The sequence below is a fragment of the Athene noctua genome, chromosome Z (assembly GCF_965140245.1).
Source record: "Athene noctua chromosome Z, bAthNoc1.hap1.1, whole genome shotgun sequence".
Classification (NCBI taxonomy): domain Eukaryota; kingdom Metazoa; phylum Chordata; class Aves; order Strigiformes; family Strigidae; genus Athene; species Athene noctua.
The window spans coordinates 59766091-59793888 of NC_134077.1; the positions used below are offsets into that span (position 1 = coordinate 59766091).

General features: G+C 35.3%; 1 protein-coding gene across 1 annotated transcript; it reads right to left on the reverse strand.

Moving 5' to 3' along the window:
* LOC141973791 (uncharacterized) lies at positions 1-27667 on the reverse strand. Its single transcript, XM_074932709.1, has 13 exons — positions 27658-27667; positions 22891-22998; positions 12513-12713; positions 9375-9502; positions 7241-7321; positions 5426-5548; positions 4702-4794; positions 3157-3217; positions 2547-2695; positions 1875-2078; positions 1311-1477; positions 729-880; positions 1-65 (listed from the first exon to the last, which is right to left on the reverse strand). Exons 1-13 carry the CDS (start codon positions 27665-27667, stop codon positions 1-3), a joined length of 1542 nt encoding a protein of 513 aa, XP_074788810.1.
* Between the last annotated feature and the right edge of the window lie 131 nt (positions 27668-27798).

A 27798-nucleotide genomic window follows, 5' to 3' on the forward strand; every position in this document is an offset into this window, starting at 1 on the left:
TTAAACTTCTGTATGAGTTTCTCTGGATGGTGGCTCTGTCTCCTCAGAGCATGTTGCAGGGTCTTCTGGAAAGTTCCAGTAATTATATAGTTACTTATAACAAACATATAACTCAATAAATCTTGTAAATTAGAAATAGTAGTTCTCTCAAACAGAAGTTCCTAACAGCCTTTTTTTCCCTGATTAAGCCTCCAAAATCAGGTCTGGTGTTGCAGAATCATAGAAAAAGCATGCCAAATATTTGAAAAAAGGTTTTCAACTAGTCCTCTCAGAAGAGCACAATGAGTTAAATTCATGCAATCAATATTTTGCAGTTTTCTTCAAAAAGGGTTACTTCCGTCTGAATTCTTCATTTGCTGTTGCATTCAGTCCATGGCTGCCAAATCTGTGTGGATTCTGCATGTGTTTATCTTAGACACTCACTGAGATATTTAGACACAATATACAAGAAGATACCCAATTTTCAAAATTACAAAGATAGCAAAGAAAAGATGAACAGTGGATTAAAAATATGGAAACCATATGCTTACAAGCCATGACCCAGTATTAAAATTCATATAGTAATTCATTAAAATGCACATAACTGAAGGTGTTTAATGGGATACCTTATGGCATGGCAGTAGCATGTGTCTAAACACCTTTTACTGCTGTACTATGTTTTCCTATATTCAGAAGTGAGTTGGCTGAGGATAATTAGGTTTATCTTAATTGACAAGAGGATTTCTCACCTGTCAAGGATACATAAAGACAATCTCTTTTAATGCAGTTAGGGATTTCCCCTGTCTGGATACAATCAAACACAATTTTCTCTGTTTCAACATATTCTAAATCAGACTTTGCTTTTCCAAGATTTCTGAAAAGCTTCGTTGAGAGCTGTGTCCTGTCATTCAAAAAATTAAAAAATAATAAAAAACAAAGAACAAATTGTAAGGAACTAGTTACTTAACAAGATGCAGTTACCCAGAATATGAGGAAGATACATCCTGTAAAAATGTAGGAAGAAAAAGATGTTGATATTGTGGCACAGGCTTGCTAAATAAACTTATTTCAGCATATTTTATAATACACTGAATAAAACTTGCATAGCCCATTTAAGCTGAAATGTTTTCCTGCTTTTTGTAGCTGGTGTTTTTAAATTCCTTGATTTCTTTCTTAACATAAATGTAGACTCTACTTTGATACCCCCACCCCCCAATAACTCCATATGGCAATTGTAATAGCTTTCTTTAAAATGTATTTTCTCCCTGTGAAAACAGTTAATTATTTATCTGTATTATTTCTATCTTGTATTTATTAGCTATCCAACATACCTTTTGTCATCCATAGGTTCATTTCCATAAAATACTTCATAGCATAGAAAGTCAGCCTGAGCGTTATTAAAAGCTTCTTTCCGATCAGCCCTTTCATCCTCATTCTTCCTGATAAGCTGACTGATGTACTGTTGTGCCCCAGGGACATCATAATATATGGTGTAAACCTACCATGGATGAAAAATTAGATATTTCCTGTAAAGCTGGAATATCTGTTTGTAATTCATGTAGTTCACAGAACAACTGGAAGGACAGAACAACGTTTTACCATGATGTCATTGACATGTTTCACTAATTTATCTTTTAAAATAATAATAGTTAAGAAAGGTGTAAGTTGGTCTAATCAGTTTTCTGTAGGCTGACTTTCAGTGGGTATTTATGGTTCTTGGATTCCATGTGTTATTCTGAAAATCTCACCTGTAGCCTTTAATCAATATATACAGAATTATTTTTCCAATTTTTTTAAGACTATAACAATAATAAGTAATACTACAGTTTTTTCCTTATTGAAATTTTTAGAAAACCAAATAAATAATTTTTCATCTGTATTAACAGTGTTCTTACCTTCTTGACAAGAGTTTTCAAGAACATTAGCAGTGTGATTTGAGGTTTCATTGTCTTGTTGCATCTTCTTTCACTTTGTAGGAGTTCAGTGACTTCTCTCTCTCGTTTCTGTAAAGATTCCTGTATCTTCTGCAGCAAGGCTTGTGCTTGCAAAAGATATCCCTTTTCCATTGACCATTCAGGCTTCTCTTCTTCATTAGTTACCTGGGGAAGCAATAAAGATAACCTTATACCCTAAGCCAAGATATAGATTTTCATTACTTTCATATGAAATGGAAATATTTTAATGAGCAAGGTAGAGCAAAAATGGAGAAAAAATAAATATCGAATAAGAAAGGCTGCTTGGTTCCAACATTCAGTGTATCGTTTTTATAATTCAAAGCAGAAGTTCTCAAAAGATTTTGTAACAGTTTTATACTATCTGATATTATTAATGAAAACAATAGCATACTATAAGTGATTTCAGGGGAATAAGAATTCATTTCATTACTGGGGTGTTTTAATCATTCATCACTAATCTATCATTCTCAAGCCATGTATATATTTCAAACAGTTTTTACTACCAGTTAGTCCCATAGTTTGCTTCAGCTTTTGCTAGTCATCCTGACTGCCTTTGAAATACCTTCAGTAATCTTAAAGCAAACCAGTTACATTTCCATTTTTTGTGCTCACTTGTTCCATTTTTAATTCTAAAACCTCTGACACATCCACTTTTTCTCCTTCTGTCTTTTCAGACGTTTGCTGAAGAATTTTTATCTGGAAATTCATGAGGTCATACACTCTTTCCACATATAGACTGATGTTGTGAAGTTCCTGCAAAGCTGAATTGAAAACAATAGGAATAATAGGTGAGAACAATTCAAGCATTTCTAATGTGCAGTTCCTAGAATATTACCTAGGCAGAACAAATGATCTCCCTTTAGAAATCAAGAATTTATAAGGATCTAATAATTTTTACTAATCCAGAATTTGATTTATTTATTAAAACTCAAAGAATTTTAAAGGGCTCATGCTTTGTTTTAAAGTTCTAAAGGGAAAGCTACAAATGTTGAAGTGAACCTACGCAAAACAGATTCTGACTGTAAAAAGCCAAGTATGCTAAGGAGTTTGGAGTCATGACAGACATTATTTGTAGTTTCAACATTCCTTTATTATTCCATCTGTGACACAGTATTGCAAGGAAAATAGTTGTATTGACTTCACCTGGTATGCATATCAGTGTAAACAGAAAACCAAACATGAAATAGAGATCAAGAAACTGTGTCTGAAATACTAAACTCACTCAGTGTGTGCTGGGTATAAAGATAATCTAGGTTTTTGCACAAGTTTTCTAGAATCCAGACCTGCAAGAAAAGAAAAGAAGACAGTAGGAAATCAATGTTACCGGTTTTCATTATGTTTCCTTGGTGAGAATGATCAATAATAGTAAATTAATTTTGTTGCCACTTATAGGCACAGCCTACACAAACAAGCTGTTGTGAAGTAATTGACTGTTACTAGAAAATCTAGAAATAAACCAGAGACTGCTCATAAACTAACGTTTTCACAAGAGCCTGTACCAAGATTTCTTATGCTTACATTTTCTTTAACATTTGACCACATTACTGGAATGAAAGAAGAGAAAAAAATTACAGACACTCCTGAAACAGTTGAAGAAGAAAAGCTTTTGGCAGCAGAGTCAAATTTTAGCAACATTATTTGATCTAGTTGAAGGTATTCCTTCTTCCTACAAGGCTTAGAACATTGTATCCTTATCACTTCTTACTTTTTATTATAGTATTTTTGCTACATTTCCTTGACATACAACACTTAGATCAAGGGATTTCTAAACCCCATGATTTTACACAGTTTATCAACCAAGAATAGGATATTGTGCTAGACGTTGCTGAAAGTGGAAAGAGAAAACCTTAATTTTAATAATGGTGCTATGCAAAATTTAATCAAAAGGTGGTGCTACATCATTTGAAAAAAAACCCAAACCAAACACAAAAAAAACCAGAAAACCCCCAAACAAACAAAACACAACTCTTTACCAAGACCTTCACTCAGAAATGTGACAAAAATGTAACCACAAGGTTAGCCAAGATCTCTCTGAACATGTCTTGGAGTAGTGCAATGAAAATTTGCTATTATAAAGCAGTGTTGAAGATCTACAAAATTTCAGAAAGACTTGCACATATTACATGGAATAGAACACTACACAGAAAATAACAATTATCAGACTATGCTCACAGATGCTATCTATGAAAACACCAACAAATTTATTTCTTTTTACACCTCTTCAGCCATCTCAGATTGATAGTAAACTGAATTTGCATTATTAAAGATAAATTTCGGAAACCTGAGGAATTGTAAGTGCATCCCTTTTTCCTGGGAGCTACCAAGTGAGGTAGTTTTGCTTCTAGGTCAACCAGTTGATTGCAGTGTTGTAGTGGCTTAGATGAAGTGAAGATTTTTAATGTTAATTTCCAACCAAAAAAATAACCAATGTGCTCTACTGTGATTTTAAAATTCTCCAAAAGACATGAAATGTGAAATGAGAGAGAGGAATTATAATCTAAGAATTTTTAGTGGGAAGAATAATATAGTATGACACAAAAAGTATGTTCACTGGTATTTAATGGCTGAAAAACTACTTGGCTCCTGTGAAAAAAACAGGAAGGCACTTGTATAGCAGTTGAATATTAGCTCATTTAGATGTACATGTACAAAGGCAGACAGCGCAGTTTCCACATCCCTTATAGCCTCCTGGAAACAGCACACACTGGAAATGGTAATGAGAACACCGTCTAACTCCAAAAAGAAAACCCAAACTAGCTTTGTTTACCTTTTCTTCTTCCCATTTCTCTGTTTGTTGCTTCATTTGGTGAAGAAGGTCTTCCTTCTCTTGAATCAGTTGCCTGTTTCTTTCCATCAGGCTCTGAAGGCAGTAGAATAAGGCAAAAGTGATTACAATTTCTACACCATTGCTTAATTTTTCAAAAAGAACTATAGTTTGGGGTTTTTACTTCCACACATACTGAGAAGTCATAATATTTCAATTAGGCTGCTAAATCCTGGGAATATCGAACAAAAATAATAAAAATTGACTGATTTACAATTATGACATATGACCAGAGGTGGTCTGATTCTAAAGACCCTCTCTAAAGGAGAGGGTAGCAGAACAGAAGGAACAGGATAAACCTTAATATCTGTTCAGCACCAAAAAACCATTACACATCCTATATATTCTGTGAATATCTTTACACTTTTTGTAAAAACAAAGCTATTTCCAAGTGCATATGTACAGACAGTACAGGAGAACCCCACACTGAGTTTTCATCAGGGGCATGAAGACAGGCCAAGCTATGAAAACTGTTTTGGCAACATACTGTGTAAGGCTATATTAATCTCCAGGAGGCAGACATAGTTTTGTATTAATTTCACAAACTATATGTCTTCATTTGACTGTCTGTCCCTAAGAAGAAAACACTACTTATACAGCCTCTTCCTGCAACCTCTAGAAGTACCTGCCATTCTTACCCCCATGTAAAAATTGTACTTTTGATTACCTTAACTCTCTCTTGCCAGTGTGTGTTGCTCTTGTTCATCAGCTTCCGGTAAGCATCTAACTGGGATTTCAGACTTCTCATTTTCTCACCATAATGTTTCTTTATAGTAGTTACAGTCTGCTCCTGTATTACAAAAGAATATTGAGAAAATTTATACTGAGTGAAATCATGAAAGCCAAACATGATAAAGAGAACAATTTGTACAACATAATGCTTGGTTCTCTTTCTTCAATGCTTGTTATTGTCTGCAAACATTTCTTATTGATCACAGGATGTTTGTATTTTCACCCTCTGCAGATCTGAGTGAAACTTACTGCTGAAGTAATTTATCTTTTCTCTGTTTTTCTGCAGAAATATAAACCAAAGCCTTTCTGAGAGGAGACAAGAATGAATTCATTCTAAGCATAGTTATGAATTTTAAAGAAATTAGACTTTGCTCAGAAAACAAAAGCTTGGAAATAATGAGATATGAGTAGCACAAAAATAACTCTTAGCAACAGGAAACATCTAAATAAGGCAATAAAATTTTATCAGAAATACAGACAAATCACAAACTTTTAAAAGCAAAGATAATTCCAGTGCTTCCAGGAATTATTTTTATTTCAGAGATTTTAATTAATAACACAATCACAGAAACCAAAATGAATGAGGTTCTGGGAAGAAAGATCATTACAGTTCCTGTGTTTGCATCTATGCCCAGCAGGCAATTCTCTCTTACTATCAATCTTGTGTTCATTCTGTTTCTCTCTTCCTTTTCCCCAGTGCTTTACAGTCAGTTGAAAGTATAAGATTTGACTGTAAGGGTTGCATTCCTACTGAATCACAGAAATGAATTTACACAGGTATTGCAACACTTGTGCAGATGTGACAGCCTGAGAATAAGATGAAGTCCTGTTCGTACCAAATGACACCAAGCCTTTGTATGTTACATACAGGGAACACTCTCAAGTTTGCTTGATGGTCTGAAGAGTTTGTTCACTTCCCCTTGGAGGTTCCAGAGGAATTTCTGAATCTCTTCTCTCTGTGCACTCTGAATAAACTGTAATTGTATAGAAAAACATACCTCTGCATAGGAACTAGGAGCCTGTCTTACTCTGGATCAGAAAAGGAGAATGATGTGAGAAATAAGCAGAAAGATGAAGCAGTGGCTGCAGGAAGTCAAAGCAGTGCAGTCAAAGTTGATGAGGGTAACTTCATATTTTGGAAAAATTACTGACTAATGGAATGCAGAAATGCTTCCACTAAAGAAAGTGAGGCACTATGCTATGTGGTTATGGTCACAGGGCTGGCACTTCCGGATCCTCATTGTAACCTTGCAGGGGTGTACAAGTGGAGGGATTCTTCTATTCTGTAAATGATATTGACAAAATATTGAAGGTTAAAGCAAAGCTAAGTGCAAAGTAGAAGAGAAAGTACCCATAGAGGAAGGGACTGCACAACGTTCCACTTTGGCAATCAGGGAAGGCAGTACAGCTTGGCACAGCCCTTTACGGTAAGATCATTCTTGAGAGACACGATCTGCATAAACTCAAATGTTCTAACCATGGTGTCAGTCATTACAGCAAAGTGGCATCTAGGAGAAGTTTTGTAACAAAGTTTAGAAAAATCCCTGCAACTGTGCCAAATAAAAAGTAAAACCAGATTTCTCAAAGTTGTAAGATCAATAACACTTAAAGATACATTGACATTATCTCTGGAGATTTAGAATGGATACCTGAATGCAGATGTAAATGTGAACGAAGTAAATTTTATCCTCTGTGTCATTTTTGACTAAGGTATAACATAACAACAGTGTTAATGCTCCAGAAAAATTACCTGGTTTTCTTTCTTTGTATTTTCTAGTTGTCTGATTATCTTCATGTGCTTGTTTTTCATTTGCTGCATATCTTTTACAATCTGTAGGGAATGAAGGAAATTATCAACTCAGAGCACTAACGACTTCAGTTATAATGAAGCATCAAATTAATCTGAGGTACATTTCTCAATGACAGATACAGCACAGTGAAGAGTTTGATCTTGAAAACAGAAAAATAGCCAAGAAGACTGCAGGCCAAAGCTTTTAGGCTGCAACAACTAGAAAACATGTTATTGAATAAAAATCTGTATATGACTCAAAATGGATTTTCTTTACTAGTACTGCATCTTCACCTCTTCCTTTTTACTGTAGTGATCTGAATTGAACCGGGAAGTCATTACAATTATTCTGAAGTTCTTGAAAAAGAAATACATCATTGCGAAGTCTATAGCTAAAAAAAAAAAAAAAAAGGTAGGCAGTGAAGAAGATTGCATATTTGCATTTAAGAGTTAAATAACACAAAATGATTACAGAATACACTCGATTTTATTTTATATTCCATTAAAATAATTTGAAAACTTGCAAAATTGATATAACTTTAAGGCATGTGTCATGACTCACAAGAATAGATGTTTTAAAGGACTGGCAAAGTGACATTTTTCCTTCTTGAAAATGAGTCATTTAAGTTTAAAATTGCATCAGGATGCTTAATGACTCCATTTTATTATTTTTTTTCTAATCCAATTCATAATAGCCACAAAAGAAAAATTCCACTATCTCATCCCAGCTTCTGCTGTCTGCTTTTGACATACTTGCCTGGTAGATGCAATCTCAAATTACACAATACTGATACTTGTGTATCTGAAATGAGACTAAGAGGTACTGCTGCATGAATTGCAGCAAAAATAAACATGATTTTATATTAATTATAAAAATCTAGAGCTTTTCCAGACATTTCCTTGGTTTCAGTTTTTCCATTAAACTTAATATGATGCAGATTCTGCTGACAGTGAGCTGCTTGGCTAAAATAAAACTGAAGAAAAAATCCCTCTTTCTTTTTTTTTTTTTTTTTTTTGTGGTGGCCGATGCATTATTTTAAAAGAGTTGTGGTTGGTAGCATTGATATCTATATGACAACAGATTAAATCTTTGTGATCATTTACAAGCAGTTAATCTGGGAGTGAAAAATCTCTACCACCTGACACTGTCACATTTCAAATGATATAGAAGTGGCAAAGCATCAGTGTGGTATTGAAATATACTGTCATATTTACCCTCCACCAAAAACACTATTGTAGAAGTAGAGGAATTTTAAAGAGACATGATTAAAAGGTTAAGACACAAGAAAAGCTTCTTCTAGGAGGAGGCTGAAAAGACCCAGATGTGTTTATCCTTCTTATCACCCACAGGCTTTTGAGCTGTCTTAATTAGATTGCTTCAGGTATTTGAACTTGTATCTTACAGCTAGCTCAGGAATTCTGTAGCCTGTACCACAGAAGTTACCATAGAAAGTTTCTGAAGCATAATAAATGAACAAGAATACAAGAGCATATTTTATGAAATAAACAAATTAAACCAATAAACCAGGAAATATATATACACACACACACACATATAGCCACAGATAATGCAAAATTTAAAGTAAACTGGCTGAACAGAAAATCCAAAATTATGCTAGTTACTGATGCCAGAAATATTGCAATAGCAACAAAACCTCACACTGCAAGTCAAAAGCCACTTTCAACAATCAGGAAGCATGATGATAAATATACAGGAAGGCAAGATTTTTCTCCATGTACAGTTACAACAGAGTTCTTTAGACACCCAACTGGGTGGTAAATTTAAGCAATATAATATCTGCACTTAAGATGACAGTTTGATTTTAATATTTGTATTTTTGTCAGCATTCAAAATTTAAGTTCAGGCTTCCAAATGCAAACAGGAAACTTGCTGTGAATTGAATTCATATGATGAAAACAATTATTACAATTTGTTTAGTATATCCTACTAAAAGAGACAATTCAATTGGCAATTTTTTAATTGTAAATTATTCATTCATGCTGGGGCTTTTATTTGGGGTGGAAGGTGTGTTTGTTGGTTTGGTTTTGTGTTTTTTTGTTGTTGTTGTTGTTGGTGGTGGTGGTTTTTTTCTACCTTGATGATATATAATGCAGCTAACTTGTATGGAATATATGGTACTTCTTCTTTAGTTGTACATTCCTCCAGCTCAGTTGCTTTGTGACCGGCATCAGAACAAACTCCAGATGTCTTCACATGATCTACTGTATAACAAAAATTGCGTTATCAACTTGAAGTATAGACCTAAAATGCACAGTAACTCTAGATATTTTATTAGAGACATCAAGTACAGTTTTAAAACTGTTTGTTTTATCTTCTGATAATAAAAAAAATGAATCTTTGGGAGAAATTTAGTAACTTTGACTATCCAGCTTTGATCTATGTACACCATCACACATAATTACGTGGTTTGACAATTACTAGTCCATGACTACTCTGATATTAATTACTTACATATATTTATGTCATTTAAACTAAAAATGAAACTTATGTTAAAAAAATTCATGCAGAAATATGCTGTATCTTAAGAAAACTAGGTTTTATCATGGCTAAGAAGAGGGAACTTTAAAGCCTCCTTGAAACTGCCTTTTACTATGATATAAAATTTTAAAATTTGCTTTTATCTTCTTTTTTTGTGGAATGAAAACATAACCTTTTTTTTTTTTTCTTTCTTTTTTTCTTTTTTTCCTCCAATCATATCTCTCTGGCTTAAAACAGTAGATGATTTCCTATTGGAAAATTATTTGGGGTGTTATAACCCTTAATATCATAATTAACTAACAAATGTATAAGGTCAAAAGAGAAGGATCTGATTATTCAGAACGGTAACATGTATAAATCTAAGCTTCATTCAGTAATCCAAACTACACAACTTCATTCAAATAGAGCTCACATAAAAGAAAAAAAAAAAACAAACCTTCCCATTTATGTAATGTATTATGTTCTTCAGAAAGCAAGAACAATATTTGCAATATAAATATACCTTTTTCTAGAACGCTGTTTTCACTCCATCCAAACAGGGAATTCAGAAATGACCACTTGTTTATATTAATTCCAAGCTTATGGAGCCATGAGTTTCCCTCTCCATCTGTTAACAAAGTTTAGGTGCTAAAATCAGGGGGAAAATCATTGCAATTCTCTGAATTCTCGATTCATTGATTAACTTGATTTAGATGTGGTATACACTAATTCTGTTGGGACCAAAAAGAGTTTTAAATCAGTAAAAGTGATACAAAAGAACAAGAGATTGGGAAATCACTGAGAGAGCTACAAGCATAAGAAGGATGTAGTACTTGTTTGAGGCTTGAATGGTTCCACCTGATACTGATGATAGAGAAATATTGAATACAAAGGCTGTACTCCAGACTTTTTTCTCATCTTCTGTCAAAACCTTTTCAAAATGTAATTTTGAAAAATTACAAAACAAACTGTCTTTTTTCCAATATCTTTGAAAATAAGTGTGTGTGTTTGTAGGGGTGAGGATGGATTGCATTGTTAGATGAGATATATTTGACCCAGGTTTATTAATGAGTGCTCTGGATGCATACATCACTCCTACTCTGAGAGAAAAACAAGTCTCAACAGCCGATGTGAGTAACTTCTTCAAATGTTCTGATGTGAAAGGGAGAACAGTGTCTGAAAGAAATCTATCTCTTTGAATAGTTCAAAACAATTATAAGAAATTAAGAATTTTTTTCTAATGGGGAAATCCAAACATATAGTTATCTTTCCTGATATCCTGAAGTAATATTAATTTACTTTCATGATGCAGTGATTTTCTACAACCAAATATCTGTCTCTTCACATTGCTTTTATTGGACATATTGTACAGAACGTACTGTTTTAAAACAGTCAATCCAGCTACTAAATAGAATCAACAGATCCTATTCCTATATAGTCATGAAAGTCTTGTTCATCAAAAGCCAGTTTCGATGGTTTAGAAAATGCATAACTAAATAATTGTGTTGAGAAGAGTCCCCTTACTCATTATTCTTCTTTCGGAATTCAGTATTTTCATCACTATACATTGCATCGATATCTCTCTCTCAGTTTTTGTTCTGTGAATTATGTCAGTGAAGGATGCATATTAAATTATATATAGAATAGCTACTTCTTAAAGAACCTTTCACATCTACATCCTTTTGGTTCATGTTTGGCATGTTTCCCACCACCTTGGAGATTATTTGAAGCCATAGCTGTTCTTGAAAAAGCCCCTCACTTCACATAATTAGGAAAAATTAGCCACTAGAGCATCAATGCTTGCAGGTCAAGAGCGTAGTATCTACCTTTCTGTCTAGGATAAAGAAATCGTCTTAAACCCTTAATGGCAAACAGACATACAGATATTGTTTCCTTTTAGACAAAATGCGTTACTATATTACTTGCTGAAATGACTGCAAAGTTCCCCGTCAATCTATAGCAGTCCATAGGGAAAAACTATATTTTTGTCTCCTACAAGTTAACTCATGAATGTTAAAAATCAGTTTATATGTGTTCTCTTTAGGTTAGCATCTCATAGAACATGTATCTCCCAAAACTACTGAGTATATCTTTTCACACCACTCATGTGAGTGAACGCACACAGAACTCTGTGGTACAGCAGGGAGGAGAGACCTATAGCAGTTCTTTCCCTTTCTTTTCAATGCCATCAGTCAGACTGGCTCTCATAAGGCATTCAAAACACCACAGTATTTTGCAGTATAATCCCTTTAGAATGTAAGCTTCCTCAACCATATGGCTCTATTTTCTTACTTTACAACTAGAATCAGAGCATATAGCACAGACTAGGCAGCCACATTGCTGTTTCTGAAAAACTGCAACTGTATTTTTTATCAGTTTTAGAGAGTCTGGTAGGATGCACACCTTTTTTAGAAGTTACCGAACACACCATAAATTTCGTCCAGTTCTGCTGGCATTGGTTTTATTGTGTATAAAGCCATTAGGCATCTCCTGTACATGAGGAGCTTGTGGACCTTTTCCATTACCTATACGCTGAATTGTGACAGGAAGTCTCCCACTTAGCTCATACTCACTTTCATCCATCATCCATACTCAAACTATAGCAGCACAGATGATGCAATATGGACTCTAATGCTTAAGCAGTTCTGCTTCTGTGAAACTACAATATGGTAATGGGGTACCAATCTGCCTTTTTGTGGAAAACAATGAAGCACATTTTCTTTCTGAACACCTGAGGCACAAAGTACTGCTTACATTCTTCAGGTATTTCTTCAGTCATAACACTTTTAATCATACATGAAGGATGCTCTTGTATCTCTTCTGAATAATCAATAACGGTGCCTGGTAGAGCAACAGATGAATGAATGGTGGCTTGCAGTTTAGTTTCAGGATCAATTCTTACTGAATCTTCAGGCACTTGAGAGCCTGGAGGGATAACTGTTCGCAACCATGCTTCTGGAAAAACAAACAAAGTAATTTTATATAAAATACTGGGAGGATGTATTCTGTTGAGAGGTTTGAGAACAGATATCATGAAACAAGACCGGATTTGTAAGATCACACCCCAAAATGAATTTAAGATAAAAGTAGTACACACTACTGTCAGACAATTTAGAAGTAAACCTGGTTGAGTTTCTTAGAAATTTATCAGAACAAACCCATAGTTTGGGTTTTTTTTCTTTCTGTCTCATTTGAAATCTAACATGATTTGGTGATTTAATCTTGGTTTGACTTTCAGATTTAGCTGAATTGGCAAACACATCAAGGTCCATGAAATAAAGTTTTCAGAATTCACCATCTACCCTGAATAAAATCTGCAAAGAGTCTTGTAGCTTCCACCCAAAACCACATCTCAAACACATTACTCCATGTATAACTCTTGGACAACTTTTTTCTCTGGATCTCTTTAAGATGTCTGCTCCCCTGTAATGATCAGTTTCCACTGTATCCCCACAAAAAGTTTTTATTTGTGCTGAATTTCAAATAAACCAAAAGATCTATTAGTGGAAAGTTTTGTTTGTTTGTTTGTTTGTTTGTTTTTTCCTTGCCAGACTCATAACTTCCGCAGAAAAATATACTGCTTTTCCAATTCTTCATGGTGCATGGAACAGCTAGATATAAACTCCCATGTGAGGAAGAAAATAAATACTTGATTCTGAACCTGAAATACAAAAGATAGGTTTTTCAGGAAGTAATCAGAACACAAATACAGGAATTAAAATCTAGGTGACTATAAATTCAGCAACAGAGCTTACGTCATTACAGAGTTTCCAGCTATCTAGCTATGGGTCTCACCATTGGTACTTGCTCAGTGCCTTTCACCATTGCACTAAAAAGCCTAAAGTCTTTAAATACTTGGCTTATGCACACTGAGAAAGCCTTAAAATTACACTTCCAAAAGTAACTGAGGTCTTCAAGAACTATGATGTTGGCAAAGTAATTACTGAAAGTAACCTGGATTGGTTGAAGTTGCATATATCTAATGAATCTGACAGAATTTTTTCATATTGCAGATTGAGAAAGGCAGCTTGAGGAGGGATTGTGCTTTCTAAGGATAAAGGATCCTCACCTGGACCTTCCTCTTAGCTCAAATGGATAATAAAGTTCATGGCAAAGCTCAATATTGTTTCATAATGCTGTCTTTAAACTATTCCTGAGTTCCTTTCCCATATAAAAAAAAAAAAATTATAAGGGGTTAAATTACCTTTTTTGCTTGCCTTACTGCTTTTCTTTTCAGAGTGGAATCTATTGGAGATGCCTACAGAACACTGAAATACAGCACACCAGAGCAGTTGTTAAAAATACCACTCACTACTTCATCTTGCAAAGATGTTCTCAGATTGCCGTTTTACCCTCATACCTCAGTGTATCCTGTAATGACGACAGGTCTCCATTTTATGTGGAGGTGTAGCTTAAACTCAGATTCAGCTGTAGCCTGCACAGCAGGCTGCAATGACAACAGACTTTATTTTTAGTGTTTTAGCAAGGTAAATAAGTAGTTATTCCTCTCTTTGTATTTTCTGTCTTCATTAAACATAAGTGGAAGAAATTAAAACCTTTTAGAGACATGAAAACAGTCTATCACTGTTGACCAAAATTCCTAGGAGGACAACTTTTGTCTCTTAGGGCTTTATTACAAGATTATATCACTTCCCCTAGACTGACTAAGCTCAGCAGTGAATTTCTTGTCCCTCTGATATTTTCTCTCCTTAATTACCTTTTTATTTCTAGAGAATCATATAGGATTTTCATCAATAACATAAAAGAAACATCCTTTGCTGTTAGAGGTTGTTTGTGTTTTGTTTTTTTGGGGGGAGTTTGTTTGTTTTTTTGTTTGTTTGTTTGTTTTTCCTAGTGATTTTGGGTCACCAAAACCTCAAGATAATTGTATAATGTTTCAGTTTAATACATGTAATAGCAATAATCGCACTATAACAAAGATCAGGTTGGTTTCACTAATCCTTCCCTCCCACCATTACCACAGTTGGGTACTTTTATTATATTTCTCCAATCAATTTGCTCAGCAGCACTATTCAAAGAAACAGCACAAAACTATGTTCCTTCTGTTATGGCTTAACCCCAGATGGCAGCTAATTCCCACCCAGCCACTTGCTCACTCCCCCCTAGTGGGATGGGTGAGAGAATTGGAAGAGTAAAAGTTAGAAATCTCATGGGTTGATTTAAAGATGGTTTAATAGGTAAAACAAAGCTCTGTGTGCAAGCAAAACAAAATGAGGAATTAATTCACTAGTTCCCATTGGCAGGCGGATGTTTAGCCATTTCCAGGAAAGAAGCAGGGCTTCATTACTTGTAATGAAAAACAAATGCCAAAATTCCAAAAGCTCCCGCTTCTGCCTTTCTCTGAGCTTTTATTGCTGTGCATGATCTTATATGGCATGGGTTATCCCCTTGGTCAGTTTAGGTCAGCTGTCCCAACTATGTCCATTCCCAACTCCTTGTGACCCTCCAGGATACGTGCTGGTGGGGGAGTGTGAGAAATAGAGAAGTCCTTGACACTGTGTAAGAACTGCTCAGTGATAACTAAAACATTGTTATCAATAGTGTTTTGGTCACAAATCCATTGCACCATACAGGCTGCTATGAAGAAAATTAACTGTCCCAGCCAAAAACAGTACAGCTTCCAATTAGCCTGAAATGTAAGTGATATTAGGCTGGGAGTTGAGTGAAAACTTATTGAAGCTGGAAGGATAACAATGTTTTTCATCCAAGTTAACTCTAATAAGCACTTAAATTTATCTATGCAATAAGAAAATTGAAACATAAAACCTCTGTCCAGAAAACAAATTTATATAAACTCTGGTGCTGAGTAGGAAGGTTCGATGAAGGATACATGCAAATACACTGTTGTTTGAGGGTACTCATTATGAAAGAGAGACTGAGAAATACTCTCACTCACACTCAGAAGCATTATCAGAGAGTGAAGGAAGCACCAGATAAATATTTATAAATGCTTTAAATTAAGATTAAAGATGAGAGCAGCTTTTTAGTATGTCATTTACTAGTAAGAGGCTAATATCTGCAAAGATAAAGCTGTCACATGATGATTCTTCTGTGATTGAAATATAAACAAGGATTTTTCACACTCCTTTTTAATAAATAAGATTACACTGTAAAGTATCTTAATCTATCATCAGTTTCAGCTCTGTACCTCAGTTAACGGTGATTTAAAAGGAAGGATAAACCTAATGAGCTTTGATGACCTTTCATTCATGCAATCAGGTTCCTACCTCTTTTGACTGAGGCTGGAAGTCCTTCCTTTATAGCCAGGTCAACTGGCCTGCAATCTAACAGAAGTAATTCCCAGAAAATCCCTTGATCAAAATTCTTTCTAAATTAAAGGACTTTCACCATTCAGAAAGGCATCTTGAATTCTTTCAGATTCTAAGATCTTCATTAGATAAGTATCTTCCTTTGTACTTGGAAGGAACATCAACATATAAACACAAACACACATAGTTTTACTGACAGTGGTCTCTACTCCAATCTTTCTTTTGTAAATTGGGGATTCCACTAAAGACTTCTGGAAAGAAATATCTATGGCTGATCTTGCAGAACAGGACTTTTGATAGTAGATGCTTCTAATAATCAGTGAGAAAATACCTGCTTCATCTGTATAGTAAGAGTTCAGACAGTAATCCATAATAAAATACTAGAAGAGTTTGGAGTTTTACTGAACCTGCTGTCATTTCTTTATAGTATTTTAGACATAGCATAACTAGCTTTGGGGTTTGGAGTAGGGGATTGGATCATTCTAGAAAATTACATTTTACCACCCCTTCCTTCTTGAGATATTATCTCATATGTAAAAAGAAAGACATGTAATTTCAGAAATGAAGGCAAACAGATTCCTTGGGGTTAAACCTAAATAGATTTGTTTGATATTAAAAAGGTTTAATAGAATCCCCCATGACAGGAGGGTTGGACTAGATGATGTTCACGTGTGCCTTCCAACCCAAACCATTCTATGATTAATTTTCATGTCACCCTCACTTTCAAAAGTGGTTCTCAATATGTTATTTCTTTTCAGTTTTAACTCCCTGGTCAGACTATTTCCATGTCCAAGACTATTTCTGAAATTTAGAGAACTACCATTTTTACATAGAAGTTTTAATTTTCATGTAAAGTTTTAGTTCCTCTGTCAACACAGGAACTTTATTCATGTCTTCCATCCATGGAAATTTAGCACACAGCACTTTTGTCACTCATTCTTTCAAGTGTCAGCTGGTTATTGTCCTGTGGGTACATATAATTACTAAATATTTGATGAGAAACACAAAATATTCTCATATTCATAATCCTCATACTGAAGTGTAAACATGTGCCTCTGCAGTCTGCATGGAAAACATGATCAATCGTCCTCAATGCAAATCATCAATGTGTAACCATCTATCACAGGAAGAAAAGTGAACAACTGTCTGTGGCTACACCTCTGCTGGACTGGTTAGGGGACCTAGCTGGCACACTATGCTGATAAATATATCTGCTTTGTTGAGATGAAACCTTAATTTATACTTTAAAAGTGATGCCTGGGAAATGCAGAGTGATTTGGGGTTTTATTAATTAAAAGAATTTAAAATAGAAACAGTCTCCTGGTTTATAGCATGCTTGGTTTATAGGTAGGCCATGCTCTGATGATATTTTATGCTTAAGAATTAACAATCTTCTTCACATGCAGTTGTAGCTGAAAATGGTTTATCTCCTCTCATGTTTCTTCTGTGCTGCTTCATGCCAACTTCAATAAAATTTACTGCTCTAACATTCAGAGGTGTCCATCACAAATTCTGAGGTCTGTCTCACAGACAGGTTTATCACATCCCATGTCTTACTCTGTAGCTACTTCTTTACTACAGTGATTTCTATTTTATGATTTGCCCAAACATAAACTGCCTTGTGACGGGGGTGGGGGGTGGGGTGGGGTGTGTGTGGTATTTTCTTTTTATGGAATTGGCCAGTAGCAATGCTGAAAGATGGACAGAAAGAGAAGTATCTTCATAATACTGCTTAAAACAGGCAAATATGCTGGATGAGGACCACTTATTTTGGGGGATGTAACTCCAAAGTCTCATATCTTTTGTTTTCCCAGTGTCAGAGAATTTTTTTCCTAAAAAAAATAAAGACATCAAAGCATGCAACCATGGAAAGACACAATTCTATTATATCATTATTAAAATATTATTATTATATTGCATTCTAAGGACACATTTTCATAATGTTGTGTAAGTATTTGCATATTAGAATCTGCATTTTTAAGTGATCAAAACAAAGTAAAGCATAAAAAATGTCATTGCACTGCACTGTCAATTTCCTCTTTTCTCATAACTAATCCTTCCTGAAAACAGATGAGAGAAAAGACAAAGCAGATGTGCCTGCCATGTTGCATGTCATTACATAAATAGAATGTTTCAGAGAATCTCGGAGCAAAAGCAACTGGTCTGGCACTTGTTTTATTTGCAGTCATGAAATATTCCTTATGTTTTGCATCCTTGGTAGTAACTTAGTTGAAAGATATATATGCTGCTATTATAGTTACAGGAATATTCTGCCAAAAGGAAAAGACAAGTTATGACAAGCAAGAGCAAGTTGTGCCCAATTGCTCTTGTTAGAGTAAAGTAATGGTATTTTTTAATACAGAATTACAGGCAACAGTACACTTTTTCTACAGAATTTTAATTTCATATTGACTAATAATTAGTGGTTTGGGGTTTTTTCTTCTTTTTTTTTTTTTTTTTTCAGGAGAAACCATCCAGCAGTACTCAGTTATTGGAGATAATACAGACTTAAACCTCAAAACTGTGTGTCCTGCAGAACTGCCAAGATAATAGCAATCAGTCCAAATAAAACACTAAAGAAAAATTGTAGTACTTTCATTGTACCAAAAGTACACCCTGGATAATGCATACATGCACATGAATCCTGTATATTGTAAATATATTTTTTTCATTATAGGATCAAAATCTTCAAGATAACATTGACTAATATTCTAAACAGGTGACCTTCATGTGTAGTGTCTCTTCCATCAACCACTTCCTTTTGTGAGACAGAGAAAGGAAAAAAGATGGAAGACGGAAACCTGTTTTTGCAGTATTGGGAATGCTTTCAATCCAGTCTCTGTTGGAAGGCAGTGTAACATAAATTTAAAGTTAATTTTCTCAGACTGTATCTAATAGCTTGCAGTTACAGTCTGAGGGAAAACACAGAAGGCTATGAGAGGGGCATAATTTCCATCCTGAAGAGACTGATATCTGTTGAGACTAATTATTTAATAATTTTTTTTCCTTTAGTATAAATATCAAAACTAAGAATTTAATATAAATTGGTCATGAAGTCCAGATACAATAATTAATATGATTTTATTTGGCCCCATTAGCATCTTTTGAGATAATTGCCATTACCATGTGAGAAACTGTAATGTCAAATGACTCTCAAAACTTGATTCTGTCTGTGCAAATGTCAATAACTAGCTGCAGCCTTTGGATTAGTCTAAGGATGCTAGTCTATGTTTATCAGTGGCTCCATCGTGTAGCCGTTTGTGACTATTGTGTACACCAGACACCATGCATGCATTGCTAATGAACTGATAATAGGTGAGAATTTCTGCCCCAGAAGCCAGATGCAGCAAAAACCTGTGGGACCAGGTTTTTTAAAAGGAGGCTGAGGGGAGACCTCATCACCCTCTACAACTACCTGAAAGGAGGTTGCAGAGAGCTGGGAATGAGTCTCTTGAACCAAGTAACAAGCGACAGCACAAGAGGGAATGGCCTCAAGTTGCACCAGGGGAAGTTTAGACTAGATGTCAGGAAGTATTTCTTTCCAGAAGGGGTTGTTAGGTGTTGGAATGGGCTGCCCAGGGAGGTGGTGGAGTCCCCATCTCTGGAGGTGTTTAAGGGTTGGGTTGACATAGTGCTGAGGGATATGGTGTAGTTGAGACCAGTCAATGTAAGGTTAACGGTTGGCCTAGATGATCTTCAAGGTCTTTTCCAGCGTAGATGATTCTGTGATTCTGTGACCACAGAAAAAAAAAACTAAAGGTGGGCAGATATGCTAATCAGCTGATATGATGAACTTAAAAAGCAATGGAAAACTTTGCACTGTGTGCACACACTGCCGAAGAACTGAAGATTCAGGACCAATGGGATGCTGTTGGATCCATGCTGGTCACTATTCTTGCAACTCTGTTCCTCATGGTTGCTCAATTTCTGTCTGTTTCTTTCATTCTGCCCTATCACTACCTCTCTTCACTTTTAATAATAAAAAACTGTTTTAAGAGTATGCATTTGACCTCGTTTGTGTCTTAATCTTGTTCTTGGGATCATACTAAAACCTCCCCCAACACTGGATTGGAACATACCCTTAACATAAATATTTATGAGCAGAGCTTTATTTATATCATCTGTTTGCTTTCAGGAAATTTTTTCTTTTCTAGTCAGGAAAAATGACAAAAATTCTCATTCTCTGTGGGTGAGATGTTTCCATTGCCTATTGAATTGTACAATGTATTTACTAAGTTCAAGAAAACCAGAGATGGATGGTAATCCAGTCTTTACATTTAACTCCAGGTTTATCTGTGTGTTTACTGAATGGAAAAGGGGTAGGATGAGATAACCAGTTCTGATATAATTACAGGCACATCAGAGCAATCTCCTCAAAATGCTGTTATGCTCAGATTCTCGATAGTAATGGACATTTCACAGGATCAGACCTTGAGAAATAGGAGCTCCATGCCTAGAAATGCTGCATGCCAACCATATCACTGAAACAAGCTTTGATTTAAAAGCATAGAGGCTTTGGGGTTAGATAGTGTATAAAGCTACGGAGGTCTGCAGTTTCCTTGAGATAAGAGTAGCTGTAATTTGAGGTAGCATGCACACACATCGTCCCCATGTAGTTACATTTTTTGTATTTTTAATGATCATAAGGAGTACACAAAAGGCACTAGCAAGTCACTATGTGGCGTGGTTGCCCCATAATACAAACATCTGAGCAGCAGTTGTGTGAACCTGCCTCAGGCCTATGCACATCTTTCATTGTTGCAACTAGCTTCAGAAAATTTCATATGCTGCATTGTAATAAGGAAATTGGCTCATGGACAAGCAGCACAGCATGGAAAGTTTTAGCATGAGAAGTAATGCACAAAGGGGTGCCATGGGGCTGAGCTTTCCTATGTGTGTGCTAAACCACTGAAGCATAACCTGATATTCAAATTCCTAATCTGCAGTGGAATAAGAATGTGACTGCTTGCCTTAACTTTTTGACTAATGTACGTTTTGGAGTAGATATCTCTTTGGTGCTGATAACAATTTCTGTTCTAGGTCCACTCTGAACTCTGTTGTGTGTTTAATGTCCCAGTATCCCGACACAAGATTCTGATTTTGATAAACTGACACTCTCCTTGTACATTTTCTGGTGAAAATTTTGTCAGAAGAGTCAGTTCTAATTTCACAGGGCTTTTCCTGATTTCATTCCGGATCAGATAGCAGAAGTAATCAGAATAACATGAATCACACTTCCAGCAGGCTAATGTGTTTGTATCTAAATGAGAGAAAACCCACAAGTAAAGCAGTAATAAAATATCTTTGTTTGGTCCCTGATTTTGGATCATTGGGAGGTTTTGCTTAAATTTCCTAAAGAATTAAAAGTTTAGCGGTCAATACCCTGAGTAACCTCAGTTTTCACTGAGTTCAGTAGGACCTGAACTAATGTAGTTATGTCTTGGCATCTCATCTCTGAGACTCTGATGCATATGACCTTGTTGAATCTTGTAAAGCTTATAGGCAATTATTTCCTGAGTTTGGAAATTTGCTAACCACAAAGCAATGTATTTTGAATTATTTCTACTGAATGAAATATCAGTTTGAGACCCTAGTGTCTCCATCATCTCATCTTTGGAAGAGAGAAAGAAAAGTGATGCACGGATTTTCTTTACTAGTATGTATTTAAGTTTAGTTTCATGGAGTTAAGAAATGGCAAAGCCCCATGAAAATTTCACTGTGTTTTTGAAACAATAGTATGGCTTGGCAACAGAGGTATGGCATCTTCCTCTTTAAACTATTCTGAAACTTGCAGATCAGTCACTTTTCTACAGCTGGAGTCACTGTTAGGTCTCAAAATAACCCTGGGGGAAGGTGGAGTAATGTGTTTAAAAGGTGTGTTATTTATGGTTTTAAGGCTACTGCAATGATATTACTGATGTTCACATAGGTGGCAGGTACATTCATGTTCTGTCCTAAAACAACCTAGGGACCCCTCTAGGTTGACTAGTTGCAGCAAGTTGAGCATTTAGTCACTGAAACAGATACTATTTCATATAGAGTCAATTTTCCACTCAGGCGGCATGGTGACTGCTAACACAAAATTGTCGGACCATAATACACAAAGGTTTAGCTGGCATATGAAAACAATTGGGCCAGGGACTACTGTAGTATATCCTAAAGCCTTGGACAGAAGGACAAGTTACTCCATTAGTCATCCAGTCTCAAAGATACTTGATCTATCACAATGCCAATGTGCCAGTCAGTGTCATTCTAAGGTCACGTCTGAAACTAGATAAGGGTATGACACAGCTAGAGTATACTTTTTTAAATGCACTTTTCTTTTTCCCTCTCACCCACAGATTGAAATAGAAAAAGAGAATGGTTAAGAATTTGCTTGGATTTAAAATAAAACCCCTGGATTTAAATTAGGACAGAATAGATGAGCTGTATAAAAAAGTCAGACTGGTATCAGTAATGTTCTAAAAGTCAGATATGTGCTGTTGGTTCAGCCACACTACCTCTAGTCTAAGAGACAAGAGGCCTTAAATCCACAGTCCCATTTTTGTGGCCTATCAAAGGTTTCCAATTTGGTCTGAGATGGTGCTCCCAGTTCCACTTAGAGCAAACAGGTACTACAGTTTAGCTGCTGAAAGGAGTGATTCAGGCCATCAGCCAACTGGGGCAGCTTGGCATATTTTTCTCAGGCTGCACTTCAATGTGTTATATCTTATTGCTTAAAAAGTTTGGTGGATAATTAGTGAAACCCCACACCTCCATTATAGTGGTGCTATATGCCTTTTAATAGATTTCTAAACATTTGGTGTGTGCAAATGCTTGCAAATAGAAAAGGCTAATATTACCTGTTTTGCTTTGGCTTTTAGCAGCAGGAGAAACAGAATTCTTCTTCTTCTTCCAGAACCAGGATTGTGATGACAGGTGAACACTTTCTTCAGAACAGGAATACTGGTCTAAAAGTGCAACCCCCAAAAAAAACAGGAATAGAAAAAAAAACCACCAAATCACATATTCTGAAAAAATAATTCTTATTCCAACAGTTAGTCGGGCTTTTTATTAAAAAAATAAAACAAAACAAAAAATATATTTAGTTAATATACATAGTACAGATAGCAATTCATTTAAACCAATTTAGGAAAGATCATCAGGCACGCTTATTTAGCATGTTATAGTAAAAGCAGAAGGTCCTACTCTCTAGTATTTAAAGTAGATTATTTAAAGAAAATCTCCATAAAGGCAGATTAAAATCAGTCATTGTATTCTGATAGAGCATGGCCATGTTCTGCACATTGCCAAGAAAAAATTGTTGTAACCTCACACAGAACTTTTATATCTTTGGTCCAGTTTTAATATAATGTCTCAGTATTCAGTCCACAGTGTGGGGTAAAGCATTGTCAGCTATTAGTATTAATTAATTTAGTGCCTTTCAAATGAAAAAAAAATCACTATAGAAATACTTAGGGTATTGGGGATTAAGAGTCATCTCACAGATGTACAGGGTTGCTCCTCTGGAGATTCCCTGCACAGAAAACTCTAATGAATCTTTGTACTTTGATGCTAATTGAAATACCAGTGTTGTATCCTAAGTGTCATATAAGATGCAGAGAAACAGCTAAAACAGTCCTATGCTCTCAAATCAGAGTGAACTTTCCTTGGCTTCTGGTTATACTTAGAGCCAATCCAGACCAACTCAGATAATGAGGCTCTGAAAGTCTCTGTAAATCATCAGACTTGTAATTCATTAAAACTGTAAGTTTTGCAACTGTGTTACAGGGCTGGGGACTACTGGAACACAAGGAACAGCTTATTCTACAGAGAGGTGCTCCAGACATCAAAGAAAGGTTTCTGTAAAGGGGTGGACAAATAAACCAGGTTTGTATGATATCTTACTTTACTCTCCAAATGCAGTATTTAAATCAGTAATGCACACAGTTAAATATTCATGCACCTCACTAAATGAGTATGATAACCCCACACAGATTAATTTATCTATGCAAGAAGCATGGCAGAATCTCTAGGCTATGGCAGAAAAAGAAAGTGGAAAAGCAAGAATATCTTTATGTACGTTTCTTATTAATAGTATTTAACAGTCTGTGTGTCATATTGCATGACTTATGGTGTTTATTGTATGCATTTTAATCAAAATGCCAAAATAGTGAAGTGAGTTTTAGCATTCACAGCAATCTCTCAAGACTCACCAGGTCAGGAATTTATTGAAATCTGTGATTTGTGAGGAGCCGTTGGGGCAAACCAATTTAGTGCTTGGTCTGGGCCCCAGCCCTGTGCTGTAATACCTCTAATTTTACCCACTCATTTTCAAGGAGCTATCAGTATCTCAAAAAAAGGTTGTCTGCAATGACAGAAGCATATATATATAATATATATATAAAACCAGTGTTCTTTTAATAACTCTGTACAGAGGGGCTGAGAGTAAGATTTTTTTATTGCTGCTTGTTACAGGACTGTTCTATCGATGCACAGATTCTCTGATATTCAGTATTATCCACAATATAATTGCACACTCTACACTTTCTGTTAGAAGCATCAGCGGACTGAATGGAACCTGTTCTACCTTCTGTGCACTGATTCAAGACAAGGGCAGTGAGACAGAGGACTTTCAGGGTTTGGTAGGAATGTCTTTAAAGTATGGTTCAATAGAAGAGCCACAGTGAAAGAGAAGACTGCTTCTTTGACTTGGGCAGATGTAGAGTGTTTCCTCCTTTGTTATGTGGAAAATGAAGTCTGAAACTTCATGTGGATAAAGAATAACTGTTCTCTCAATGACCTGAACAAATGGGCTCTGATAGCCAAGACCACATTGTTGCTTACAAAAAACTGGAAATTGTAATTTTTATTGCTGCTGATGATCACTTACACAGGCACTCAAGTAACAGAATGTAGTTGCAATATTCACTATAGCTGGATGGTTGGAAATGGGCCTTTTGGGGCTCCTTCTCTTGTTTGTGGATGGAATAGCATCTGCCTCTCCTATTTACCTAGTCTTAGTAGTCTAGGTTTTAGTAGTCTGGTTCTTCTTTCTCACTGAGGGCTCATCACATTGATATCAGCTTGTTCTATAATATTTAGGCCTGCATTTATAAAAGTGATTGCTGTTATACAAATTCAGCCTTTGTACTGTTAATATGAAGATCAATTCTCTGAGGAGGATATCTTCCACAATTTAATCTCATCCCCTGAAAGTAGAGGTTTGTTTACATTGTCACAAGCTACAACTCAGAATTTTTCCAGATGAAAATGCATTATGCAAACTTCTTAGTCACTCTGGTCAAACCACATTTCTTCCTCTAAAGTTCTCAGGTTACACTGCCTTAAGCAACAGCCTTGCCCAATGCATTGCCTAACAGAGTTGACAATCAACTTGTTAACTTCTGGTGTGAGAGAAGGTTACAGTTAGTCAGTTGACTACTCTTTTTAAGATAAAAAATCCTTAATTATGCTTATATAGTGCATTGGCATGAACAAGAGCATATACAGAAGCTATCTGTTCATAAATTGCTGATAGGAACAAAACTTTGACGTCAACAGTTAATATTAGAGCTTGTTATCACAGACAGCAAGGCTTTCTCTTGCTGTATTTTGCCAATGATTTCGCTATTTTCCTCTTGAAAATAGAAGGCACATATTTCATATTATAAGGTATACTGGAGCAAAGACAAGAATTCAGATTTAATTCCTTGGAAACTGATGTGCATTTGTATGTTTATTTATAGACATAGTTATTCCATTCATATTGGTTAAACTTGGTATTCCATGGTATTCCCAATCATTGCTCATTCATTTGTCCACTGTCTGAGAGAACAAACAGATCACAATGTCCCACTAATGGAGTGTTATTTGTCTCTTAATCAGCCATATTTTAATCTTTAGTAATGCATTTAAATTTTAACCATAATGCTGGAGAAGTGTATTTGACATCTGAGAAAAAAATAATTTTACTAATATGTGTGGGAAGGGTTCAAATGTGATCATTAATATTAGGTAAGAGCAGACTGTTCCCTCATATTTATGGACAGGATCTGCAAGTTGCTTTGAAAAAACCACAAATCCTCCTCATCTTTTTCTCACACAGCTTTTCAGCAGCCTGCTCCCTAAGGTGGGGAAAGGCAAAGCATCCTGCTTTTGTTACAGGCTTTGTATAATTGTTCATTTATTCTTTAATTATACACCCTTGAAAAATACTCACAGAATCTGGCCTTCTGCTTTCACTTATCTAAACCCCTAAAAGCATACTCAATAAAAGTCTCAAGATAAAAATGACTGTAGATGCTGAATATTTCAATTTTTGACGCCCAACCTTGGTTACTTGCTAGGCCCCAAATATGGCCACCTCAGCCCGTGTATCAAAAAAAAAAACCACTCATAGTAGTATCTTGTAAGAGATCTTCAACATAACAAAAATTATTTTAAGAGTACAGGTGCAATTTAAGAACAATTTTAAGATGTCACAGTTGGGATAGATTTTATCTCTATGGAAAATTTAGTAGGAAACCCACAAAATTTGGCAATATAAAATTTTTGTCCTTTTGTTCTGGTATTATGTACTCTCCTTTGAGGCAGAATTCTTTGGTATATACCTTGCAAATTATTACTTTCAGAAAAGAGTTATTAAGATTTCAGAGAAGAAATAAGAAGCAGGGACAGGAGAATTTCAGCAAAGGTCTAAACTTTTCAAAAAATATTCCTTCGTAAAATACATCATAGAAAAGAAAGTAGGACTACCTACTTAAGCTATTTTTTATCACTTATCTAATATCTTGTTAAATGTCCTTTTAGTTAACATGGGTTTTGTTTAAATTAAAATGTTACTTAAAAAAACCCTCCCTCCACTTAAATTTAAGTTCATTGCTTCTTGTCCTACCACCAAATTGAAGACTTCTGAAGACTTCTGAACTTGTTCTGAGAAAGAACTTAAAGTTTCTTACATCACTAGACCATCAAACCCACTTTTTAGTCTTTCACCAGAAGTGACTTTCATTAGCACTTTGATCATTCTCTTTCTTGTTCATTTTGTAACATTTTATTTCTTGCAATGACATGCCTAAAGGGAGACACAGTACATAAACATGAGCACACATGGTCACTTGTTGTGGTTGAAATAATAGTATCACCTTGATCTGTGAAAACTCAATCCTGTTTTTCTTAAAATTCACAAAATACTTGTAAATCCCAGAGCAGCTTTACTTAGAAGACTTTATCACACTTTTCTAAACATTTATGAAGACATATACACAGTTTTTCAACTAGTCACTAGTATTCAAATATATGTTTTCCTAGGTTAGCAAGATGGCTTTTGAAAAATGATTAGCTATATCCACAATTATACTCATTCACATGGGGATCTTTCTGCCATGTAAACAGCTTAGCTCTTTTAGTATGTCCTTAATACCAGTGGATTCCTTTTTACCTTGACTTTTATTTTCAGCTAAGAAGGTTAAAAATAGATGGTTATCCTCTTCACACTTTTCACTCAGCTTGTCTAATATAATAGTGGTCTGGCTCCACTCTTCCACCTCAGCAACTGTGTGCCATAATAAAATGTACATAAACAATATTTTTTTTTTCTAAATAAATATTATGTCCTAAAAAATTACCTTCATCCATTGTAATCGGTCTGTTTCTCAGGGTCAGTGTTTCCACAGAGGTGGGACTTAACTTCTGGTATTTTCTGACAGCCTCCCACACTGTGCACATAAATATTTAACCTGTGAAAATGCGAGTTTCACTAGGCAACA

What these genes read in the sequence shown, in the direction of transcription:
- LOC141973791 (XM_074932709.1), bottom strand. An exon ending in TAAAAGCCAAAGCAAAACAG is followed by an intron (nt 12,714 to 22,890) that starts GTAATATTAGCC and finishes TTGTTTTTCCAG; the next exon opens with AAGCATGGTTGCGAACAGTT. An exon ending in TGAAAACTCTTGTCAAGAAG is followed by an intron (nt 1,478 to 1,874) that starts GTAAGAACACTG and finishes CATCCATGGTAG; the next exon opens with GTTTACACCATATATTATGA.